This window comes from Oreochromis niloticus, linkage group LG9 (assembly GCF_001858045.2).
Source record: "Oreochromis niloticus isolate F11D_XX linkage group LG9, O_niloticus_UMD_NMBU, whole genome shotgun sequence".
In the NCBI taxonomy this organism is placed as follows: domain Eukaryota; kingdom Metazoa; phylum Chordata; class Actinopteri; order Cichliformes; family Cichlidae; genus Oreochromis; species Oreochromis niloticus.
In genome coordinates this window covers 18,619,645-18,643,569 of record NC_031974.2, presented here as the reverse complement: position 1 = coordinate 18,643,569, position 23,925 = coordinate 18,619,645, and the positions used below count along the sequence as shown (strand labels likewise).

Below are 23,925 nucleotides of genomic sequence, written 5' to 3'. Positions count from 1 at the left end.
GTAGTTAAAGTAGTTAAATACTTTGCTTTTAATTAAAGTCTTTCAATAATTTAATGTAAAATATTTATTTATTAGAATGTTTAATTCAATTATTAAAATATAATTATAATTTAAAGAGCTTTTCCTACATGGAGTGCCATCTATAACGCCACAATTGTATGTTTTGAGAAGAAAAAAAAGGTTCTTGAGATAACCCGAACTGTTTTTTCTGCGGCGCCTTCGCCGCTGATGACGACATATTTCTGCGACTTGTAGTTCCTGTCACCCCATGAGGTTTTGTTGGTGAGCTATTTGATTTTCAGCGTTTCTCACGTAAACAATCATCCCTGTGAGTGTGTAGGTTTTATCCAAGTGTCGGACTTAGAGCGGTAAATATTCCAAATACGTGTGAGTGGGAAGGCTAGCTAGCTACGTGGCTAAGTCAAAACCAGTAACACTTGTACTAGTTGTTGGAGAGAGTCCTTTTAGCGCTTCGACTGGAGTTTTTGCTATGGCTGGGAGCAGGATGCAACTGGAGCTGTCCCGTGTGGTTCAGGGAAGAAGTCGGCTGGGTGTCCTGAAGGGACTGGGCAGGACGGGGCAGCATTCACTGGAGATCCCGGGGTGTCTGCTGTACACACACTTTGGCACCGTTCCTCACCTCACTCAGGACACGCTGCACACGCTGATCAGCCTCCCCTCTGTCACTCAGATCACTTTGTCCCACATGTAAGCTGTCTCATTATGGAAATGCCATAGCAAGCACAGTGATCTCCTTTTATTTTTCAAATCTAACCCACATCTCAACCATTCTCCTTCTAGAGCTGAGCATCAGGAGGTGCTGGAGGAGTTTAAGGATGGATTCAGAAAATTCGCAGGTACAAATTTACATTTTTCAGAATTCCCTCTTTCTCTCTTTCCTTTGAGCATGTTTATCTTACAGAGAGTAATGAGAGCAGAAGAAGAAGAGGACGACAGGAGTTCAAGCAAGACAGCGTTGATTACGCATAAATTACGATGACACCCAGAGCTTATCCAATGTATTCATATGTATTCAGTATTGATTAATAGGTAATCTATCATCATTTCTTTTCTTTCTTTTTTTTTTTACCTAAATGGAGATTATGAAGTGTTGCAGAGGGGTTGACTGATTATCAGCCGATCTGATTATTGGAGCTGATATTCAGACTTTTTCCATTTATCTCTATTATTATTGTTGTTTCTTAGTAGATTTATGGCACGATAAATTAATTTAGCACATCTGACCAGTTACACATTTAACAGCACAGAAGACTACTGTGCCTGTGGGTGTAGAGTAGTGGATTTGTGATTGGAGCAGCTCCAGGGTGGCATATTACACGTTAACAAAAGAAAAAAAATCCATATAGAGAAGAGAGGTCATGATTAGCTTGAGGTCATGAACAGATAGCCAGACATTCTCCTTCAGGATGTTTTGGTAGGCGGCAGAATTCCTGGTTCTGTTTACCACAGCAAGTCTTCCAGGTCCTGAGGCAGCAAAGCAGCCCCGTCGCTGCACTCTTGAGTTAATTTTGGTCGGCCGGCCACTTCTGGGAAGGTTCACCACTGTTCCATGTTTTCAGCATTTGTGGATAATGTCTCGCACTGTGGTTTGCTGGAGTCCAACAGCTTTAGAAATGGCTTGATAACCTTTTCCAGACTGATAGATTGCAATAAAAAAAATTTTTTTATTTGTTCCTGAGTTTTCTTGGATCATGGCATGATTTTGGGTATTTTCTTTTGCTTTACTCCACTTTCTCATACAGGTCCTATTTAAGTGATTTCTCAATTGATAATGGGTGTGGCTAGAAAACTTGGGGGGGTAACGCTTCCCCCTTCATAATAAACACATTCATTTAGACATGTGTGGATAAACGCAGTCTGAGCTCCTCTAGAAGTACAGTAATGAAAACAAACGTGCAGTATTTTGGTGAATGTGCCATGCTTGCCAACCATATAAACCTTTAAAAAAATGGCAACTGCATTTTTATTTTAATACATTGAAAATTATTTAGTCTCCCGTTTAGGGAAGCTAAAATGCCAGAGTGGTGGGATGGGTAGGTGTAAATGAAGAAGCTGTGGATTTTAAAGCAAAAATGTGTTGCTGTGGACATGGCCTGGGCTTCACCCAGCCTCAGGCAGCCACTTTAAGAAAATTAGACATGTAACCACGGTATCATCGCTTGGAATAAACTATCATTGATTACTACTGCCTCTGCCTCTGAAGCCCCTGAAGGGAGAAGCAGTGATTGAATAGCCTTTGCTGCTATTAGACAGTTTTGTTTTCTCACCTTCTGATCCTCTGCAGCGGCTGGGTTTGCTGATAAGGACACGGCTCATTCCTCTCTCAGTCGTCACATTAACATGCAGAGTCGAAGCGCCTCGCTCTGTCACCTGGCTTCACGCTCGACCCTCTTAACCCCTTTGCTGCTGTGTTCTCTGTGAGTGATGCAGTTACGTCTGGTTTCAGGTCTTCATGATACTGTCCTCTACTGCTCCCTTCACGACCCTGCCACGCCCAGCCCGACGGGTTACACCACCACCAAGGTGACATTGCTCATGCTGTGGTAAACTAAAGGCCCTGGTGACTTTACTGCTGGGTGTGATCACAGGTGAAATGGGTTTTTCATATATTTTTGCTTTGTTATTAGACGGTGTCAGTGTGGGGCAGCGGTGGGCGGATAGAACTAACGGTGGCCAAGTTCATGGCTCTTCAGAAGACCGTACAGCCAGACTGGTACCAGAGCATGTACGACGGAGAGACCTGGCAGAACAGCGCCTCTCGCAAACGGGTCAGAAAGTCGGTGGATCGGACTCTCGCTCATTTGGACGAGTGTTTGCTGGTGCACCAAAAATCAAAGGTATACACTACACACACACTTTAGCAGCCGCTGAGCACGCTTGCATTTGCGAGTGAGTCATGCATCGCACAGACACACAAGACAAAGATTGACGTTAGTGCAGTTGTGACAGGGGCTGCTGTGCATCTGTACTACAGCTGGAAGCTCAGTGAGATTAGGATGAATTCATTATCAGTGGGTATCTACACTATCAGCAGGTGTGTGATGGTGCAGCATCAAGCATGACTAATAGAATAGTCTGCTTTGCTTTCTTTTAATTGCAGTCAAAGAGTGGCTCATTCCATGAGAGGGTGGACTGAGTAAAAAGGATTAATAGGAAGAGGTGCGGGGGAACTGTCATGACTCGTGCATATGACATCTTTGCTCTTTTACGCTTCAGTGGATAATAGATTTATTTTTTTTTTTAAACCGTTCTGCTCTAGCCCTAGGACATATACAGCTTCCCTTGTACGAAGCAGGCTATTGCTTTTCTTCCTTTTGCAAATATTAGTGTTTTTTTTCTATGCTTATATATGTTCTGTAAGTCTTTGCTAATTGCTTGTAAATTTATAAGCTGTTTCCTCACCTGAACGCAAACCAAATGTTCCTTGAGACAATAAACTGAGAGTTTAGATTCAGATTAAGCAGAGAGGACTGACAGCATTCTGCAGGTAATTCATGACATGGGTGCTACAGGGACTGTCTTACCTCCTCGTGACTTGCAGTCAAATTCGTGCCTTGAATGTACAAACTTGCAGATGGGCTCTGGCAAGATTAAAGCCTTTAATTTATTTATTTTTGCAGCTGCAAATCTTGTCAAGGACCGTGTGTGCCCATGAAAATCTAGATTTTGATCTCTTAGCTCCTTCTTTCTTTTGTCATTTTGGAGTGTTTTGGCAGTTTCTAATCCCCTCGCTGTCTGTCATTTCTAGGAGTTGGAGGGTGTGGAGGTGTTTGGTGTGGTGGAGGGAGGCGACATCCTGGAAGAGAGAGTACGCTCTGCCAGAGAGACCGCCAAGAGGCCCGTGGCAGGATTCTGCCTGGACGGCCTCCAGACGGGCTCCATGGACCAAACTCTGAGGACCCAGCTCATCACTGCTATGATCAAGGAGCTGCCTGAGGACAAACCCAGGTTTGCCTTCTCGTGGCTACGTGACCTTTGTGAATTGATTACAGCTCAAACAGTTTTTCCCATCATTTAATTGAAAAGCATTCAGCGAACACAGTCAGCCAGGACCAAACAGAAAGAGCAATAGTGGGGCTAAACAAACGAGCAGCGCCCTCTCTGCTGCTGTTTTTCATTTTGTGCCACCAGGACAATTTATCCCACGCTGTGCGTTTATCTAGCAGTTGGAGATCTGGCTTTTGAAGCTTTGTGTCTACACAGAATCTCACTGCAGGGCAACAACTAGTCATTATTTTCAGCATCAATAATTGTTTTCATTACTACTGAAAAATGCACTCTGCTAAAAGCTTAAAAATGCCCATTACCACTGAATAGTCATGTTTACTCGGTCAAATATTTAATTTAGGATTTCCACTGGCAACAGTTTAATGTGCAGATTACTCAATTAATTATTTGGTTAAAACATCAGAAAATAAAAATGTTAAAATGTCCATTTACAGCTGTTCCAGTTCAGGAGGATATATTCAGACGTCATGGCAGCAGATATTTTGAACTTTCTGTTCATTTTTTTGAAAAAAATTATTCTCATTAATTTTTTCCCCTCATTTCTTTCATCTATTAATTGAACTGTTTGTTCAGCCATGATGAAACTAAATAGAAGAGTGGAAATGGACAACAACAACCGACTGTACTGATTTTATTTGTGAACGTCTTGAAGAGGCAATCCACGTTTTTGTCACAGTGGAACACATTAAGCCTTATTTAACTGACAGATCGATTAGCTGCTCATTCATTTCTGATAAATGTAGCAATTAATGTGTAAAGACGTTATAATTCAGAGGCTGAGAAGCCACATTTGATGTATTCTGCAAAATCAATTAATTGTCCTGCTTGATTAATTATAAGTGAAAACCCAGCAGCTATGCCTCGCCCCCACCCCCTCCACAATCTTCAAGCACTCATTATCTCAGCTCGACCTTAAAGTACTGGTGTCATTAATTTTCATCCATTGCGCTGCTCTTTATTACATTTCTCTCATTCTTTGCTGAGACAGTTTTTTTTGGGTCACTCTTATAAGAAAAAATGTGCAAATTCAAAAAGGAAAAAGTAGAAAAGTATTTTTTAGGTTGGAAAATCCACGTCCACATTTCCTTTTACAATTCTAAGAGCATGATACACAGTCACTGCCACTTTATTAGGTACATCATTAATTGAATTAAAGGGGAAAAGGTTAAAAACTCATTAGCAGCTATTTTGATAAGGAGTTTATTGTTACCTCAGTTGAAGATTTGTTCCTAAATGCAATGTACGTTTTGTACTGTTGGATAATTAATTTAGATCACTTTGGACAAATAATCATTTGTCTCAGACACATCCTTCCATGCAGCTTAAAACATGGCTTTTGACATATAGAATATTTATTCTGCTAAAGTGTTATTCCACCTTTAAAAGTTATTCTTCAATAAGTCCAAACTGGCAGACTACAGTCCCTTTAGAGACTTCAGGGGGGCAGACTTTCTCTTAAAGGTGTTGGTTCTCCACACTGAATAATCCTTCTGGAGTTTTCTCTCTGGAGATCATGTCACATGAGTCCACCTCTCTGGGAGGCGATGGAGGAGCTCTGCTCGTGGCTTAAAGAGTGGAGCTACACAGAGAGCTACTGTAATCAGAAATGAGAGGTCTGTGATCAGGAGCTTCCCTAAGTTGGCTTGTTAACAGGCTCATCTGGAACACCATAGGGCAGCGTCCCTGCTGTTTTTTCTGGCTGTTAGAGAAACAACTTCCTACCAGAAAGTGGAGAGGAGTCATTATCGAATGCTAAATTTGCCTTGACCTTGATGCCTGAAGGCAGAGAGTCAGGAGGAGCCCGGGAAATGGGGAAAGCACCAACCAGCCAACCAACACTCCAGAGAAGAAGCGTGCTGCTGGTGTTTGCGAAAGGCTTTTGTCTGCCAGTAATATGTTGTTGACATTTTGCATCAATGTTTAATTTATTGAGTGTTCAGGCTATTGATTTTTGCTCTGTGTGTGTGTGTGACTCTCAGACTCCTGCACGGTGTGGGACGACCTGATGAGGTGCTGGCGTGCGTCGAGGCCGGCGTGGACCTGTTCGAAAGTATTTTCCCCTTCCTGGCGACGGAGCGAGGCTGCGCTCTCTCTTTCGGCTTCGACATTTCCACGGACCCAGAGCGCGCAGGTAGAGCGCCCCCTGCAGGTGTGGTGAAGAGCTGTGCTGAGGCGTAGTTAGCACTTTTAGACCTCCTCACATTCATCAGCCAATAAAACTAAACTAAACTGAAGTGAAAAGAAAGTTCACTTCATTGGTAGTTTTTGTGCACACATATAAATCTATAAGCTCTTTATGTTTCATGCATGCAGCCCCTCAGGACCGAACTCCATGAATAAAACATCTTATTTTATTTTTAATAATTCCATAGTTTTGCCTTTCACTTATACTCCAGCATCCACTTTGATGCTGTAACATATCAGGAGGTATAGATGAAGCTTGTTAATTTTCTGCTGCTTTAGCGTTTCTATTTAATGGACATCAAACTTTATTATAAATGCATTGTTTCATACTCTGCAGCTCCCACATTTTTCCTGAAAATGATTCTTTCTGGAGCTTATTAGCGAGCAACCGAAATAGTCATTCTGATATGCAGCATTTGAATCAGAGAGCGCAGAGATTTAATTTCATATTCAAAGGGCAAAAAGGAAATGAGGGGAGAAGGCTAAAATTAGGCATCTTTCAATTTGGCTGCGTTTATTTTTGCAGTTCTGCTCTGGTTAAAAGCAAGTGACCTTTCGGCTAAAGCTGTCGTGCTCCAAGTGCGATGAAAGAAATTACCCTCGAAAAGATGGAAAACGCTCACATTTCCTTTCCACAGCTTGGAGTGTGTGCCTCGAGGAAACTGACCTGTCACTGTGTAATTTGTTTGGATATTCGGATTATAATGAACCCTGAATACACACGAGTGATAAACAGAATAGTGGATTAAAGAGGTATGACCAGAGCAGTGTGAAAAGATTAAAGGGATATAAATATAGTGAGATTTCGTGTATGAAAAAGTATTAGTGTTAATTTTTTAGAAAGGGGAACAGACGCTACTTTGATGTCTTAAATGGCACAGAGTCTGAGTTAACTGATAAAACAGAAGTGATGATTAAATATGCTCTAGCAGATTTGTTAATTTCCATAGGAGGAGCCTTTGATGGTGAGTTTAAAAAGCGTATGGAGTTAATGTTCCTGGTTCTTAAACAAACGGATGAAGGGCTTTCATCTCACAGCGATGCCGTTATCTAGTTTTAATTTGGTGAGAAACGAGGCTGACAGCTGCTGGGGACGGTTTTCACGTAATGAATAGAAATTAAGTGTTACGTGTGATCATTGACATCTGATGTGCGTGTGATGGGTTGTAACTTGTGCTTTTGTTTGTGTTTGTGTGTATTGTAGAAGCACAAAATCACTTGCAAGCAGAAATGCAGTTCATGGTGGGTGAAATGGTATCAAACTTATAGCAGAGCTACAGCCATCCTGATTGCTATCCCCAGTGAAAATCTACAGGAGCCTTGGCCCTCCTTGCACCCTAGTAAGAAGTTGTATTAAACTCATCTGACAGAGGGAAGTTTGGGATCTGGCGCTATGCAGTGCCAGACAGCATTAATCGATTCTGCACATGGAGCATAATGGAGTTCAGTGAAGGTGTCAGACCCTTAGAAAAATTCTAATTCACCATTCAGCCAATTACAAAGCCCCGTGGGAGGTATGTCAACACCCTCACTTCCCAGTTAAGGTTCTTTTAGACGTGTCAGAGCATATGCTAATTCACCCGTTCCTCCCTTCTCACCCTCTTAAAGTATTCATCTGTCACACTGTTTCTTTCTCTATTTTTAGAAGCCCCTTCAATCTTTTTTTGTGTGTCCTCACTGCTATTTCTGCGACTTTAAAGCAGGGTAACTGCTTATCCGAGACAAAGCTAAGGGGATTTTAGCATATGAAAACGATCACGCTGTAGAAATGTGTAATTTGAGGTAAAAACAGCGTGCGCACTAACAAGTAGAAAACAGAGTGTGTCTGCTAATTGCAGCTAAATTTGTTTGGCTCTAAGCTGTTCCTTGTAAAAGCTAACTAGCGCAGCTTATCAGATTGGCGGTAATGACGTCGCTGCTGCCTCTGACTTGGAGTGCTTAAACTAACTTTAGATCATATTTTAAATGTTTGTAAAGATGAACTTATTGACCCGGCTCATTAGTTCAAAAAGATGAGAGTACACATTTCAGATGTCTTTTACACGCAGCCTTTAATTTGCTAAACATCAAGTGTGAGATGCAGTTCTGAGTTTCCTCTCTTATGGTTTTATGAAGGGCTGTGACAATGATAGCCTTCGAACTCCAGTCTCTTTCTTCTTAGATCCAGTTTGTGTTGTTGCTGCTTTTTTCCTTTGTGCAAAATTTAATCTCCAGTGAAAGTTACTTCTCGCTTCTTGATGTTTTATTAGCTTTGGTCAAGCTTCATTCCATCCAGTTTTATTCTGAAGCTTATCACCTCCCCTTTTAAGCTCCACACAGACACCATGATAATTTCCGTTTTCTGCTTTGTTTATGCACTTTGTTGCTCTCTGCATCACCTCTTTTGGGTTCCACTAAACCCATTATGCTCTTCTCTTACCGTTTAATCTCTGTCTTTAATAATAGACATTGCTATGGATCACTGTTTTTCTTCTTCTTCTCCAGCAAACCCTCCAGTCTTCCTCGTATCTTTTGTCTGTTTCTGGCTAGAGATCTGGTCCTCCTTTACACAACAGCCCTCTTACTAAAACTGCTCTTCTTCAACAAGAGTTACTATTCAAAGCCTATGAAGCTGCAGTGCTGTGTGGAAGTCATGAGCTGCCCCTCATTTTTTATGTTTTGTTTGGAAAATGTGAAATGGATGGAAATATTTATTGAGACGTGAAATAAACTGAATGGATGGAAATGGATCATAAAGAGCACAACTGATAGTATTGCATTGTGAGTTTTCCTATCTACCTTTTCCAGACGGTATTCCATGGCGGATTTAAATCTGATGGTACTTTTCAGCTTTCATATTTCCAGCAATTTTGACAAGAGCCCCAACAGCAATGGTTGAAATACAGTCGTAAACCATGACGGAGCCTGAAACGTGTTTCACAGATGAATGTAGACACTCAATATTGTCTCCTGAGCTCCTCCATACATATATATTGATGACAAATTTGGATTCATCACTCCATAAGTCCTGTGGTCACTGATTTTCAGTCTAACTCTTGTGTAATTTGGCACACCTCAGTCTTTTCTCCATGTTTCCCTTCCTTAATGATGGCTTCTTGATAGCCACTCTGCCACTGAGACATTTCTGATGAGGCAATTTTTGAAGGAGACACCACACAGCATACTGAGATTTGAGGTTTCAGTTAATAAGTCTTTGGGAATCACTTCACTAATGCCCAAAGAAAAACCCTGAAAGACCCTCAGAAAGGACTATTGCTAAAGACCATTTAAAAAATAAAAGAAAGTCTGGGTCCTTGGAAGACTGAGTACTGTAGATTGTGCAGGTTGCCAATAAAGGTTTTGTTTTATGATTTGGTAATGGCTGTCTCAGTTAGCACTAGCTCTGCCTCTGCTACTCAGGTGTATGTTGGGTGTTTGTTGTTTATCAGCAGCTACACACATAAATGCCTCAGTTTGTCTGTTAGTTCTGCTTCTCGCTTTGCTATTGTTGATAATATCAGTATAGGTGATAGTATGCATCTGGATGGCCAATATTATAAAAACATTGCATCTTAATGTTTGCAACCTGAATCAGCTGTGTATTTAGCTTACACCCCCACCCCCCTTTGCATTAATGACTTCAATCACTCATGCTGCAGCCACAATTGGAGCCAATGCCATTTTCAGCATTGACTGTGGATGTTATATTCAAATAGTGGAAAAAAAAAATAGGATGTATAAGTGTTAGCTGCGGTGATACATGTTATTGCTGTCATACTGCAATGGGACATGCCATTTGGCCAGGGATCTGTGCTGGGATTTATACGATGCATGTATGTTTTGGCAGTGCTGGAGTTGAACGAAGAGAAGGAGACAGCAGGGGAGAGCCAGCAGAATGGCGATCTTAATCGTCATGATCAAACACAGATGACACCCTTTGAGATGAACCTCAAAGAGAAAAGGTTCGTAGCAGCTATTGTAATACCCCAGTGGGTTTTATAAGTAGCAGTGTTTGCAAGTTCTTTTCTTTCATGTGTTTGCTGAAGACCTAATTTACATTTATAATGCCTGTTCATGAATTCTACTTAAACTCAAACTGTGTTTGAACTTCTGCCCAGGTATCAAGACGACTTTAGGCCCCTGGTGGAGGGGTGTGGCTGTTACTGCTGTAAGAACCACCAGAGGGCGTACCTGCACCACCTGCTGGTGACCAATGAGCTGCTGGCTGGAGTTCTACTCATGATCCACAACACAGCCCACTATCACGGCTTCTTCGGGGCCTTAAGAGAAGCGTTGGCCACCGATAAACTGGACGTACTCAAGAAACGAGTACTTGGGGATGGAGGCCTGCAGACAGAAAGAAAGGAGTAAGATGGATGGAAGCCAATAGATGCGAGAGGGAATGAGCTGAGGGACTAAGGGGGGGAGATCTTCTTCAGTGGAGTGACACGGCCAGAGGCAATCATAAGTACTATCTTGTTCTGCCAAGTCCGGTCACACGATGAACTGAACTGTCCTTGAGAATGACACACTCCATATGTTGCCATCTCTTTGCTTTAAAGAAGAAGATAAAAGGAGAAAGGAGCACACAGAAAACTTTTTGATGTTTGTGCCTTGGGTTTGTGTCCTGGTTTCACATCTGGAGGACCACTCGCTTAAGCTAGTCTATTGATCTGAGCAGACAGCCAGGAGACTGCGTCAGGGTTCAGTGGCTGAGGGGAGAAAAGGCGCTTGATATGAGGTCAGAAGGAACCTGCATAAAACATATAGTGAGGATGGATGGTGGTGGACTATTGATGACGACTTGAAACCTTAATGCGGCCTGATTGCAGGTCGGCAGATGACTAATGTCCTCTGAACTCAGTGACATAGAAGCACAGACCAGAGGGAGAACCAAACGAGTGTGATCAATTGTTACAGGGGAGACATGAATAAATGCCACAGTTTCTCCTGTTATATGTGAACAGATCATGTGTAAAATATGATTCCAGGAAGGCTTTGTTTTTGTCATTTCATACCTTACTGATCAGTCCTAATCAAACATTTTCCTTTTGTTTACGTGCTTCATGAATATTTATAATGTTGCAGTTGGATACCTCCTCTCAAACGTGTGTAGATTGACTTCTTGTTGTTTTCAACCTTACTGCCTAACCAGCGTCTATGTTGAGATGATGCTTTGCATTAAAGAGGACACCGGCGAGCTCTGGCTAGCTGGAGTTTTAGACTGACAGCTCCCCCCATTCGTGCTGCTGAGAGAGGATAAAGATCAGATAAAGATACGGGGCTCTGCTGCCTCCCCTGCCATGGTGGAGGGGGCTTTTCTTTTCTTCTTCCTTTTTTTTTTGTGAAGGTGAAGGGATGTAATTGACTGCCAGACCATGTACACGTCTGGGGGGGGGCAGACTTGCAGAGAGGAGACTGTGACAGATTTATGTAACAGTAATGAGGATTTTATTTACATTGTGGATTACCTTAACTGCATCCAGCGTTATGAACGAGTAGGCCGAAGGATTTGCCGTCGTCAGTTGGTGGGCATAAATGCTAAAGGCCCAAAGACATAAAAGGGGCTGAAAAAGATGAAAAGATGGGTGAAGGCTAAAACAAGCGATGACCTTCAGCCTAGGTTTATTTTGAGGCTTAATGGGATGGCAGCAGACAAACTATTGAAGAGAAGGTTGTAAAGTCAATTCCCCTGATTAGTTGGTAAAAATAGGAAATGAATTAAATGGCTGTTGCCCTCATTTCCCTGGAAAACTGCTGTATAGATATTGATATCTTGCATTAAACAATCACAGTAGAAGTAGAAGGAAGCTAACAAAACAGCAGTTTTCTTATGTAATGTGCATTTTTTTCTCCCGCGCAACAAATCAACCCTTGGTAAATACGCACTAATTACAGACCCAAGATTTCATCTGCACTAATTAAGCCCTATTGAGGCTGTTACTTTTGATTGTTGAGTGAATTTTCCTTTAATGAATCCAGACCCCAGCCGATCATTCATTTTCTTGCCCTGGTTTATTTATTAAGCTTATGACCTCCAGAAGTGGAACATAAGTGATTGCAGTAATGATAAGAGAGCAGCACAATAAATAGGAATATAAATAGGAGCGTAGCAGATGAGTTTAAACATAACAGCTTGAATGTGTTAAGAGGAGAAAATGAAGGTGTAAAAGTGGGAACAGTTTGTGAATTTGGAGCATGTTTAATATCATTTACATTAATACGGGTTCACACAAGGCTGCACTCTGTCCTCCAGAATATGCATAAGAAATGAGTAATACCGTCCTTGTGAAAAATGGAAGTGTTCATAGGGATTTTTACAGTCCTGTGAATGAACTAAAGTACACCTCATGATTTAGTAGCTGGTAGAAGCACCGTTAGCAGTAATAACTTGAGGTAATTGTTTTCTGTTTGACTTTATCAGTTTCCCGAATCTTTGTGGAGGAATTTTGGCCCGCTCTTTTTTTTTCTTTTCTTTTTTTTCTTTTTCTTTTTACAACGTTGCTTCAGTTCATTGAGGTTTGCAGGCTTTTATTTACACACAGCTTTGTTCATTTCTCACCACAGCATTTCAGTCAGGTTGAGGTATGGACTGCAGCACTTTTTATTCTTTTATTTTTAAGCCATTCTGTTGTAGATTCGTGCTGTGTTTGGGATCGTTGTCCTGTTCTATGACCCAGTTTCAGCCACAGTTTCGATGTCTGACCGACAGCCTCACACTGTATTATTTTGATATGCAGAGGAGTTAATGATCGAGTCTGCAAGGTGCCCGGGTTTTTTTCTCAAACACAGTGGTCTGAATACTCCAGATCAGCAAACTGCCAAGACTTCTCCTTTTATAGAGGCGCTCACACTTGCTGATGATCAGTTAAGAAAATGATCTCAATTATTAACACCTGGCTGCTACTGACCCTCTTAATTCCTATAGAAGCAGTAAATATGTATATTAAAGTTGGTAATTCAGTTGCAGTGGCTTGTTATTAACTACAGGATCGGCAGTATGATTCTGATTTTGTCTCTGCATGGAGGAGCACCAGCAATCATCAGTGAACTTTTACATCCATACATCCCCAGCAGGTCTCTGGGGTCATGTGATCAGGCTCTGCCGGCTGTGAGAACTTTTTGCATCAGTGGGCCCCCCAGACTCTGGAGCTCTCTCCCTCTGAGCCTGAGCTCTTCAATAAGCAGCTGAAAACTACTCGCCTTGTCTTTGTCGTGTTTTTAAAATGCTATAAATTAAAGTTTTACTTTACTTACTGTGGGTCTCGTAGTGGAAAATATGGTGCTGTATATTCAAACACTGAGGGATGAGCATGTGTTTGGGCATGTTGCTTTAAAGCGAGGTTTTGGTTTCCGGCAACTCTTGGGAAAGTTATCCAGCTGTTTAGATGCTTAATGCTGTGCCATGTTTATCAGCCAGCCTGCTCGGTTAGCAGCACAAAAGTAAAGAGAGAGACTTTTAATGGTTTGTATAGTCTGGTGATAACTGGAAATTTATTACAGCTTATCTTAAATGTTGACTGGTGCTGTTTTAAACTGGCTATGCTGCAAAGAAGCTGCATAACAATGGCTTTAATTTGAAATTTGCACTTATCTAAATAGCCGTTATCTCAGTCGAATGCAGTTTAAACATTCGCTGTGGATATTTAGTTACATAAAGTAAGAGCCAAGATAATCCGACCACAATATAATCGATCTCGTACTGCACAGGAGTTAATTTCCTCTGAGGAGTTTTACAGAGCGGGGCTGATGGTAACGCTTATGCTTGTTCCCTGTGTGCCTCTTTCTCTGACATTGGGCACAGTTTCCATGTAAAAGAGCTCTGAATGACAGAGTCAGCAGGTGGTCCTCATAGCTCATTTCAACCAATTACACAGATGGAGAGAACCATTCAGGCTTGATCGCTACAAGTATCTTTCTTCCTCTCCGCTCTTCTGGACAAGGCTGCAGCGTGAGCCGGGCAGAGCATTTATCTCACACTTCACACGGCAGCTGGATTGTTATCTGCTGTCATGACAGCACAGCGTTAAAAAAAAAGAAAGAAAAAGGAGTGAGCTCAGCTGCTCTTGCGAAACAACATGGCTTTATGACAACGTCTCATAAAGCCAGCGGCGTGAGGTGTGGTGGGTGTTATTGTGGTTGAAATGATGGCCAGCAGAGGGGCTTATGTGTGGGGGATTGCGTTGTTAGAGTGTTTTCAGAAGGAAGACAGTGACTGCATTTGTCGCTTATAAAAACCAGTGTCCGTAATGAAATGGGAGCTTAAATCTTTGGTTTGAAAAAAGAGCTTTGGTTGTCTGAGCCATGGGTGGATTACTGAAAAAGCCCACTGGGCACATGCCCAGGAGCCACCTGAACCAGTTAAAAAGCTCTGAATATTTCCTGTAGGAAAGTCAAACAACTTTCAAAGGGATGCAAAATGACTACAAAGAGACCAATAACACAACTACAAAGAGATGCAAAATAGGCACAAGGGGATTCAGAATGATTACAAAAAGACATTTTTTTTCTGCTTGGCTTCTGTGTAAAGAGAGGTGGGTGGCCTACATTTCAGTGCCCAGGAGCCCGTTATCTCGATTTGTTCAGGGCTCCAGTTCGTTCTTCAAGAACAAGGCTGGTGATTTTCTCTATTTTCTTTATTAATACTTAAAACAACAAGCCTGTGTTGTCTGACTCGCTGTCCAAAACCTGATGTAGCTTAATCATCTTTTGCCAAAGAGCTCCAGTAATCTCTCTGTTTAAACATGTTACTAAACCACACTGTTGCAGTGGGTGGTATGAATTGTCATTACAGAAAACAAAGCCTAGCTCCACAGGCTAATAGCACAACTTTGCTGTAGCAGTGTTAGACTCTGTTTTCTCTTCTGAGCATTTTTGGAAATAAGGTTAAATGAATCCATGTCCAGCACATTCTTCCTAATTAATTATTGATTAATGCTTATTGTCCAAAGTCAACAGATAGTCATCAAGCAACAGCTTCTTGGGCTGAAAAATTAGACCAGTGCAGAAGAGTCGAAAACTGCTGCTTGAATGGCCTCTAGAGGCTGGCTTGAAAAGTGAGTCGGTGCCCATGATTTCCATGTTAAAAAACTTAGCTCTGCTGTTTAGATCCTTGCACAATAACATTGTTTTAATCTCTGTAGCTACTTATATCCTTCATGGCTAATAAACGAGTGAGCTCTGTAAACATTTATTTTGTTTTCAGCCTTAGTGTTGACCATTTTTGTGGTCTCCAGCTGACAGCTAGGTCCTGAGACACATGGCTAGCTGTGACCTCAGATAATTGGAGTCACTGACCTTGGCCCTAGACCTCTCAGTCATGTTTGTGGTGTTGGTGCCTTTTGGAGCATTTCAAATGCAAATATCAGACAAATCATACAGCTAACCATTGTGTTGTTAGCTAAGTGCAACGCGGTACAAATTCAGTAATCACATTACAGTTACAGTTATGATGTTACTTCTGATATGCAAGTTCTTCATTTGTCTGTATGATGGCAGGATGGAACTAAAACGGCAAACATGCCCTTTTTCTTACTGCACGTGCGCAGGGATGAGAAGAATGGGGTTTATGCAAACATCTGCACAGACAGCATGCTAGTACAAAGCTAGCAAAAAGACAAAGATAAGTATATGCTGACCCCAGCCCAGCAGCCAGAGCCTGGTCTTATGGAGTCATGTTTCTGCCAATAACAGGAGAAATCGTCTCTTTAAGATGATTTTCAATTTTGCTTTGTGTTTTCAGCTTTGTAATCAAACTTAAACACTAAAAAATAGATCATATTTGTGTTTCTGATTAGAACAGGGATTGAGACTGTAGACTGTTGTTCGGTCTTCCTCTCCTCACCTCCAACCGGTTGCAGCAGGTGGCTGCCCCTGTTTTGCCTTATTTTTGTATTATTAACTAGTAATTATGCCAGTAGAGTAACAAATTACTTTCACCAGAGAATATTTAAATAACGCTTTAAAAAAAGTAATGTATAATATATGGCATTCTTTGAATAACAACTGCACCCATATAGTCTATGGATGCAATTTGCCAACCAAGTTTAGCTAGCCTTGGGTGAAATATGTTCACTTTCGGCCATTAAGCTAAAATGAAGGCTTCAGACTGGAAGTAAACAAGTAAACAACAAATGTTGTTGATGCCACTTTCACTATGTCCAACTGTTTCATACCATCTATGATTTGAAATGATATAGATGTATAAAACACAGGCCTCTCGGTCTGAAAAGTGAAGGCAAAGCAGAAGTACATCAAAACTATGTTCCTTTAATAGCCAGCCCCCCAAATAAAAACAAAACAACACTGGATAGAGGTCTATACATCCAGGATGATCGCAGTAAACACTTTGTTGCTGAGTTTATGGGCTCAGCCTCTAGTTTTGAAAACAAAGTGAAGTTCATTTTGTAAATTATAATCACTGTTAGTGTTGCTCCATAGCTAGCTACATGTGATTGCCATTGTCATTAGACTGTAAGCCTGTAGTGTTGTGGCTTTAGGCCTCACAGAGGGTTTTCATTAACAAACAGGTGATGTCACAGTGTCTTCCATCTTTTATCTACAGTCTATGACCCCAGAGTCATTAGTATGTGATGTGTGAAACAAGTTAGGAGGGCAGTGTGCCTTACAAGAGTTGTTTAAAAAAAAAGAGTTTGCAATTAAGAAACATGACAGCACATAGCAATGGAGCTTTATGAGCTAAATATGAGATTTAACAAACAAACATTTATTATTATGATAAATTCAATATTGTTTTTTTATGTTTTTTTTAAGAATAAGAAAAAGTGACCAGGCTTATTGTTGAAACGCACACAGAGACAGTATCACCACAGTGGCAGCTTATCTTCTCGGTTTTCCTTCATTTCCCTCATTTCCCCCACAATCAGGAGACCGTGAACCGAGACAGACACGCCTTCATCGCTGCTTTTAACCCTCTTCTCCGTCCCCATGGTAACCCTTGACCAGGAGCAAGGAGCAGCCCTGCTCCTCACCCCTGTATTGCTATAAGGGATTGCTCATCAAACAGGCAGCTAAATTCTTTACCTGCTCCCTGAGGCATTTCAGGATTAGTTTACACACAAGTCATCAGCCAGCATGTTCTAAATTAACCAGGACCTTCTCCTGCTGTCAAATGCCCCGAGTGAATATTTTATCAGGGCTACGACTCTACACATCATAATGTGTAAGTGTAGGTTAAAGTGTTAGGCTGAAACATTGAAAGAAGGTCATAACACATTATTGCTCCAGACTTATCGTCACCTCATGACTGTCTGTCCTGATGCCTTGTGTAAATTTAATGGGATGTGATACGAAAGAAAGACCAATTCTCGTTTTGTAAAAGTGTGGAATCTGTTTTCTGTCTGCTTGTATCTGAAAATGGTTTATGTCCAGCTTGTTACCACACATGCAGCATTGTACTGTTTGGCTGATATTGCAATACTTTGCAGGCCTGACTGCATGTCACGCTTCATTATTAGGATTTTTACACTGTATAAATCTTCTGTATTTTCTTGTCCACAGGAATTGTTTTGGCACCATTCCTACTACCAAGACACACATAAGTGTATTTCTATTGTTGTAAACTCCAGATTAGGGCTGGGTATCGTCACTGATTTCTATAATCAGTTCGATTCTGATTCACAAGGTTCCGATTCAATTCGATTCAGTTTTGACTCAGACAGTTAGAAATATGATAATTCTGATCATTTATCAGTACTGACACTTGTGAGACTTCATCAGAGGAGTAAGCATCACAGCAGATGCCTTTGTGTCAACGTAACTGAGGATAAAACACAGAAAAACGTGAAGGAGATTTTCCTGACCTGGCTTTTTATAGCCCCCTTAAAAATATTCTGCAGCAGATCAAGCTAAAATCGATTTGAATAGGAAAATCGATTATTTAAACCCTGTGTGTTTAATGGGTTTCAACCGCATGAAATATTGTTTGTATGGATGTTCGAGTCAAGAGGATCGCTGTCATTCAACACTCACAGTAGCCAGTGTTTCGACTGGAGCCTGGAGCCTATCCCAGCTTACACTGGGTGAGAAACATGTTACACTCTAAGCAAGTTAGCAGTTGATCACAGCACAAACACAGAGTTCCAGAAAATTATTCCTTATAGCCAGTTTATATTGCCAATTAACTGAACATGCAGCATGTTACTGGACTGTCCTGGCGGGGGGGCGGACATGCAGCCAGAGACAGAATACACAAGTTCCACCTGAATCTAGCAGAAAATACTGAGTTTATTTAATATATCATAAAGAATGACAGTTAATCTCTATTTTAGAAAGATAAACTAATGGGCAAGTTAAATGTTTTTGCCCCCAACATGCGCGTTTAATTTGGTCGTCAATCCTTTAGTTTGCCTGTGCTCACACACATCCACAGGCGCTGTGGAATATACAGTCGTCACGTTATTCACTGGAGAGGTTTGCTGGGTCGGCACAAAGTCGTATTTCTATGGAAAAGTGTTTTGTTTTTTTAAATCCCAAAACTATTTTCTCTGAGTCAGCAAAAAAGAAATTCACAATAAGAAAAATGGGTGGAATTTTTCCGGCGATATTAAAATATGATTTTTTATGACGCGCATATGAATCAAAGGCGAAAAACAATACACCTAGGACAGGAGGGTAAAAGGCATTTTTTATTTCTTGGCAGCTTTAAATTTGTTGAGAGTAATGACATGTCTGCATTATTGATGTGGCAGTTGTTACTATCCGGGGATCTGTTTGATCGCAGCTCAGACCTTCTGCATGCACAGTTTCTGCTGTGAGTGTTTATTTAACCAAATCGCACAGAGTGCTTCAGGAGGCCGGGTGATGATTCTCTATGTTTTTGTGTTTCATTAAAGCAGGTCACAGGAGCCAAAGGAAAGGTTTACTTGGAGGGGATGGGAAGATAAGGCCATGAAGGATTTGACCTTTACTGATGAGTGTAATTTGTTTGTATGGGAAAATGAGGTAAGGAAAGTCTCATTGTGCATAATTTCTATTTACAGCACTGGAAGGAAGAAGTGATGTATTGAGGAAATAAGGGTTAATGACGCTAAAACATTAATACTCCAAGTTACCTGTCACTTACTGCCACTCTTCCCTTTTCATAGAGCAGGAGCTTGCCTGAAGTGGTGTACCTCAAGTGTTCTTCTCCAAGGAGACACAGTATTTCTACATATGCATTAATTTGCAACCCTCTTACATAATGAGGGATGATGGAGGATTAATTTTAAAATGCATCTTCAAACCAAGTTACATTTAATTCCAAATGTTTCTCATGTGTTATGTAAAAAGAGCACATTTATGTGATCACCCTGCCGTCGTACGCAGCTATTACACGGCTCTCAACAGCAAGCAACCGATTCACTACTGTGCAAAAATAAAATGTAAGCACTTTGAGTGTTTTAGATTTCTATCCAACATCAAATACCTGTCAGACACCCCTGCAGCTCTGCAGCAACAACTCTAAACATGCAGCGATATTTATTTTATTTATTAATTTTTTAAAACTCTTCAAATGGCAAAAACAACAAAGAGTCCTGGAACATCTGGTATGACACCCGTAAAACACTGATCTCTACATGATAGAGTCGATGTGGGATTACGTGAAGAAACAGAAAACACTGAGACAGCCTAAATCAACCGAAGAACGATGCTACCTGCCAACCACCTTGAAAAACTATGCAAGTGAGGGGGCTACAAGAGCTCACACTACATATTGATTTGACAGGTTTTGTGTTTCTGTTGCCTTTGTTGTACTTCATACAAAGTTAACTGCTAAATAAAACTATTCATTGGTTTATCTTTAAAAGGATCCTCACTTTGCTTTTAGTGCCTACATCTCAGGGCTAATACCATAGATGCAAACAATGGCCTTACATAAACTGAATAATGAATTTAGCTTTATCTATAGTACAAGTATTTTTCTTTTTTTAATACTCTTTCCTGTTCTTTCTGCCTGCTTCATAATTAATATGATTTTAGTGGGTATGCAGAGTTCTGCACTGAACTCACTGGATGGGTTAAAGTTTATGTGTTATGGTGGTTCTTGCAATTATGTTGTGTTTAGGTTTTGTTTTCAGGGAATGTGTTTTGTGGTTTCCAAGTTTTTGTAGCTGACAATAGGATTTAGCCAAGACCTGCAGTTCTTCTAGGTCAGCGGTCCCCAACCCCCGGGCCACAGACCAGTACTGGTCCGCGAGAGTTGAGGCTCGGGTGTGAAATTTATGGTTTTTGGGTTTTTTATCGTTTTTTTATGGAAAAATGTGTATTTATCAACTGGTTGGCAGTGGATCCTGGAGGTTGTTGGCTCTCACTGGGCGAAACTGGTTGCAAAGAAGGTGCTGCAGCAAAACTTGATCTGATTACTTTGGTTGCTAGCGGGTTGCCTCCAGAGGGCACTTCCCATAATGAGACACTTGACTTGGCTTTCACAGAACTGGGGTTAGGCTAGTAACCAAACGTTTTTCGTGTTGGGCTTTAAATACTAGCTAACTACTGGCCGAGTGGTTGTACAAGAAACTGGTTGAACTAGAAATAGAGAAAATTCACCTTCAAAGTGAAAGTTGGGCTTCAGACCTGCAGCCAACAATTTTCAAAAGTCACACCTTTTACTCTGAAGGCAAAGACTACTCAACTTTGTGTTGGAGTTTTCACAGTTTCTCTACAGCTCTGAGAGTAGCTGGACACTGTTTGTAGACAAGCCTGTCACTTCCACAAGTTAATGTCACATGTCTGCAAAACTGTATAGATAAAAAAAATCCCTCATTGGTTTGTACTTTACGTTTTCACACTTTGTGTTTTGGGTGGATAGCAAAGAGTTTGTTTGCTCACTAAAATCAACCTATGTTTCACATTCTGCATGGTTTATAGTTTTCTCTTATTTATAAACTCAAACCTTATTATAGTCTCATTTACAAATGTAATATTCTCTTTTCATGAGGTTGGATGAAAAAAAAGGATCTCCAAGAATTAAAACTTGGCACATAACCTATAAACAAGCTTTAGCCTTACAAATAACCACCAGATTCAGTCTAGTTAATACAGAACACTCTGCACTATATGTTAACACAGAACTGTACACACATGTCCACATAATTTTATCATTCACAGCCGTTGTCACATGTTTGGCGACACTAGGAGACCAAACACGGGAATCAGCCTGAAATCATCATCAGCTGTGTTCTTAGAGGGGTGTGAATCACAAGCATTGCCCATTATTTTTCTGAAGGTGCCAACTTTAAGCTAAAGTGAGCTGAAAAAGACACCAAACTTTTAGTTTCTTTATTTTAGCAGGTTTAGTTGGGGTCTAAAAAGAAATAAGGGCATGTGGGAACGAGGGGGTGACAGAGAAATGAAAATGACAGCAGTCTTTGAGGAAGCAGAGGACCAGTACAGAAAGTGAATATTTTAGTGGGAGAATGAAGACTGTGGAGAGAAATCAGATCCTTCCTGGTCTTTAACACAAGCTCTTCTCTCTTCTTGCCTTTTTGAGTGTCGATAGCCGTTAGAACAGTATTACAACATCATCAGAACTGGAAGGAACTTCAAAAGAAAACTTGCTCATTGAACTTTAAGTCACAGCCGATCTGTTGCTCAATACGAAGGAGACTCACTGCAAATGTACCTTTAGAAATCCTCTCAGGGCATAATTTAGAAATCATAAAAAACACACCATTTAGCAAGACTTTATTTTTTAATTTTTGTTTTCTATAAACAAATTTTTTAACCCCCCCCCCTCCCCCGAAATATTCCTAAAGAGCCTGTTTGTGATTATGTGGATGCTCAGCTGCTTCATTGCTTCATGCTGCACACACCACCAGCGTCACTGGTCCACTCTAACAATATCCTTTAAAAGACGTCAAGATGACTCTCATTTGTGCTTTATGCTCTAAAATGACTGCACTGCAGAGAACCTGTGTCATTTTATTAGCATACTGCAGCCATCATATAAAACTTTTACTGTGTGCTATAGATGCAGAGATGTCTAGCAGTGCCTGCAGATGAGAGAAATAGCTGTTTTCACCCTAATCTAAACCTAAAGAGACTTCAGGCGTTCGTATATGACTACAGTAAACGCACACACTGTCTGATTCAATATACTAGCTAGCGACAGCTGCTAGCAGCGAGCTAACACTATCAGAGGCTCAATGTGGTGAGAAAGATTTCTCTTGAGGGTTTGCTTTGTGAAATAAATACACCAACTCCTGCTCACATTGATGCCTCAGGATAAATAGTTTTAAGAATCAGATTGAGCTCAGCAGCAAATAAAATCCAGTCTTTTCTTGTTACAGTAGGGCTGGGTAAAAGTGGGGAGAAGCCTCTGTCCAACTTAGCTTTTATGTTTTATTTAAAGAAACAAACCATTTTCTGGAGCAGGAATACACGGAGTTTGTATATTCTCCTTGTACCTGTTTGGATGCTCAATACTATGTTCAGAAGCGGATCTAGAGAAATTGGCACGGAAATCAAATCGGGTGGCAAAATCAAAGCCAACACTATGTAATATATTCATTTTTAGAATTTATACTCATTGTTAATTGTAGCTAGGCTCAAAGTTTTAATGCTAGCTTATTTTAATAAACAACATTGCCATATGCAAAACTAGGGTGGCAGCAGGGGTGGCAAGAGATTATTTTAGGCCACCCCATGCCACCAGGTAGATCCGCCACTGACTATGTTTTATATGCGGTAAGAAAATAAATAAAAAGCTGGGACTTTTTTTTTCATCCTAGGCTCAAAGTTTCTGTTGTTGTCAGTTTTATTCATTTATTTATTTGTTTATTTATTTATTGGGGTTATTGGGGTCCCTCAAGTTTTTCCACTTCTTTATTCATTCCTTCATGTCTATTCCATTTCAGCAATCTCTCTCTCCAGGAATTTGATGATTGTTATTTTCTCCCAGAAAAATTCAGTGAAGTATCTGGAAATGCACAAGAGGAATCAACTGCACTGTCAATCATTAGTGTGATTATGATTTACTATCGGAGTTAATCTTTTATTCAGTATGACCCAGAATGAGTGAACTCTTAAACTCAGCAGGAAAGTGTTTATGGACATCAGGAACAAACCTGTTTTCTCATAGAATTTCATTGGCTAATGGCTAAAAATGATCGCTAACAAACTAACATGCGTGACATAAATTTGGCTAACATCTAACCTAGCTTGATAATATATTTATTATATTGTATAAATTAATAAAGAATTTTTTTTATAATAATGCAAGAACAACATATTTACGGAGATATCAGACAAACTCTTCTATAGGACTGGAAGTTGTTTTGCAACCACAGCTATCGCCATCTGGTGGCTTTCAGATAGAATGCAGGTTTTTAGCTACTTTGCACTGATTTCATTTTTCTAATCCATTTGTTTTATTCTGTCTGGTGATGATATAAAAAATACTAGTACATCTACAGCTCCAGCTGAGATTTCAGGAAAACGTCTAAATTCGAAAATCAACCTTCTCCCCATAAAGATAAATCTGTCTATTGAATAACCCTTCTAAAAGCAAACCTTTTGTGTGAAGTGTCTTGAAGACATTTTTCAGGAAGTTCTGGATTTTTTGGCTCACAAATGAGCCGTGTGATTGATGCTGCTTCAGTGACAGATACACTGACATGCATTGAATTTGAAGGCAATTTCCTTGTGTCTTGATTGAATCAAGAGATAGATGTCCTGGTGGCTCAGTCGTGGATAAGATGTGTTCAGCCAATAGAACCTCTGTCAGATGTCGTC

The 23,925-nt window shown here is 40.6% G+C and overlaps 2 protein-coding genes and 1 long non-coding RNA gene across 5 annotated transcripts in view; 2 read left to right on the top strand and 1 right to left on the bottom strand.

The window, feature by feature from the left end:
* The window catches only part of LOC102082737 (extracellular matrix protein FRAS1), a 473,764-nt gene that overhangs the window by 353,072 nt on the left and 96,767 nt on the right, over window positions 1–23,925 (bottom strand). The gene's annotated exons all lie outside the window — the stretch shown is intronic.
* Window positions 253–13,449, top strand: qtrt2 (queuine tRNA-ribosyltransferase accessory subunit 2). Of its 2 annotated transcripts, none has more exons than XM_013268367.3 (8): window positions 253–708; window positions 802–857; window positions 2,468–2,544; window positions 2,649–2,858; window positions 3,770–3,969; window positions 6,009–6,178; window positions 10,040–10,154; window positions 10,311–13,449. In XM_013268367.3, the coding sequence occupies exons 1-8, from the start codon at window positions 491–493 to the stop codon at window positions 10,561–10,563; spliced, it is 1,299 nt and encodes a 432-aa protein (XP_013123821.1). In that variant the 5' UTR covers window positions 253–490; the 3' UTR covers window positions 10,564–13,449. The 2 variants fall into 2 exon arrangements, with proteins under 2 accessions (XP_013123821.1, XP_005471922.1); XM_005471865.4 differs by having other exon boundaries at window positions 254–708; window positions 6,009–6,160.
* Window positions 16,747–19,875, top strand: LOC112847748 (uncharacterized). Its single transcript, XR_003221508.1, has 3 exons — window positions 16,747–17,374; window positions 19,047–19,155; window positions 19,299–19,875. It is a non-coding gene; the product is annotated as an uncharacterized LOC112847748 (long non-coding RNA).

Coding starts and splice junctions, on each gene's coding strand:
- qtrt2 (XM_013268367.3), top strand. CDS start 491: ATGGCTGGGAGCAGGATGCAACTGGAGCTGTCCCGTGTGGTTCAGGGA. Junction 2,545..2,648: donor CGGGTTACACCACCACCAAG/GTGACATTGCTC, acceptor CTTTGTTATTAG/ACGGTGTCAGTGTGGGGCAG. Junction 2,859..3,769: donor TGGTGCACCAAAAATCAAAG/GTATACACTACA, acceptor TGTCATTTCTAG/GAGTTGGAGGGTGTGGAGGT.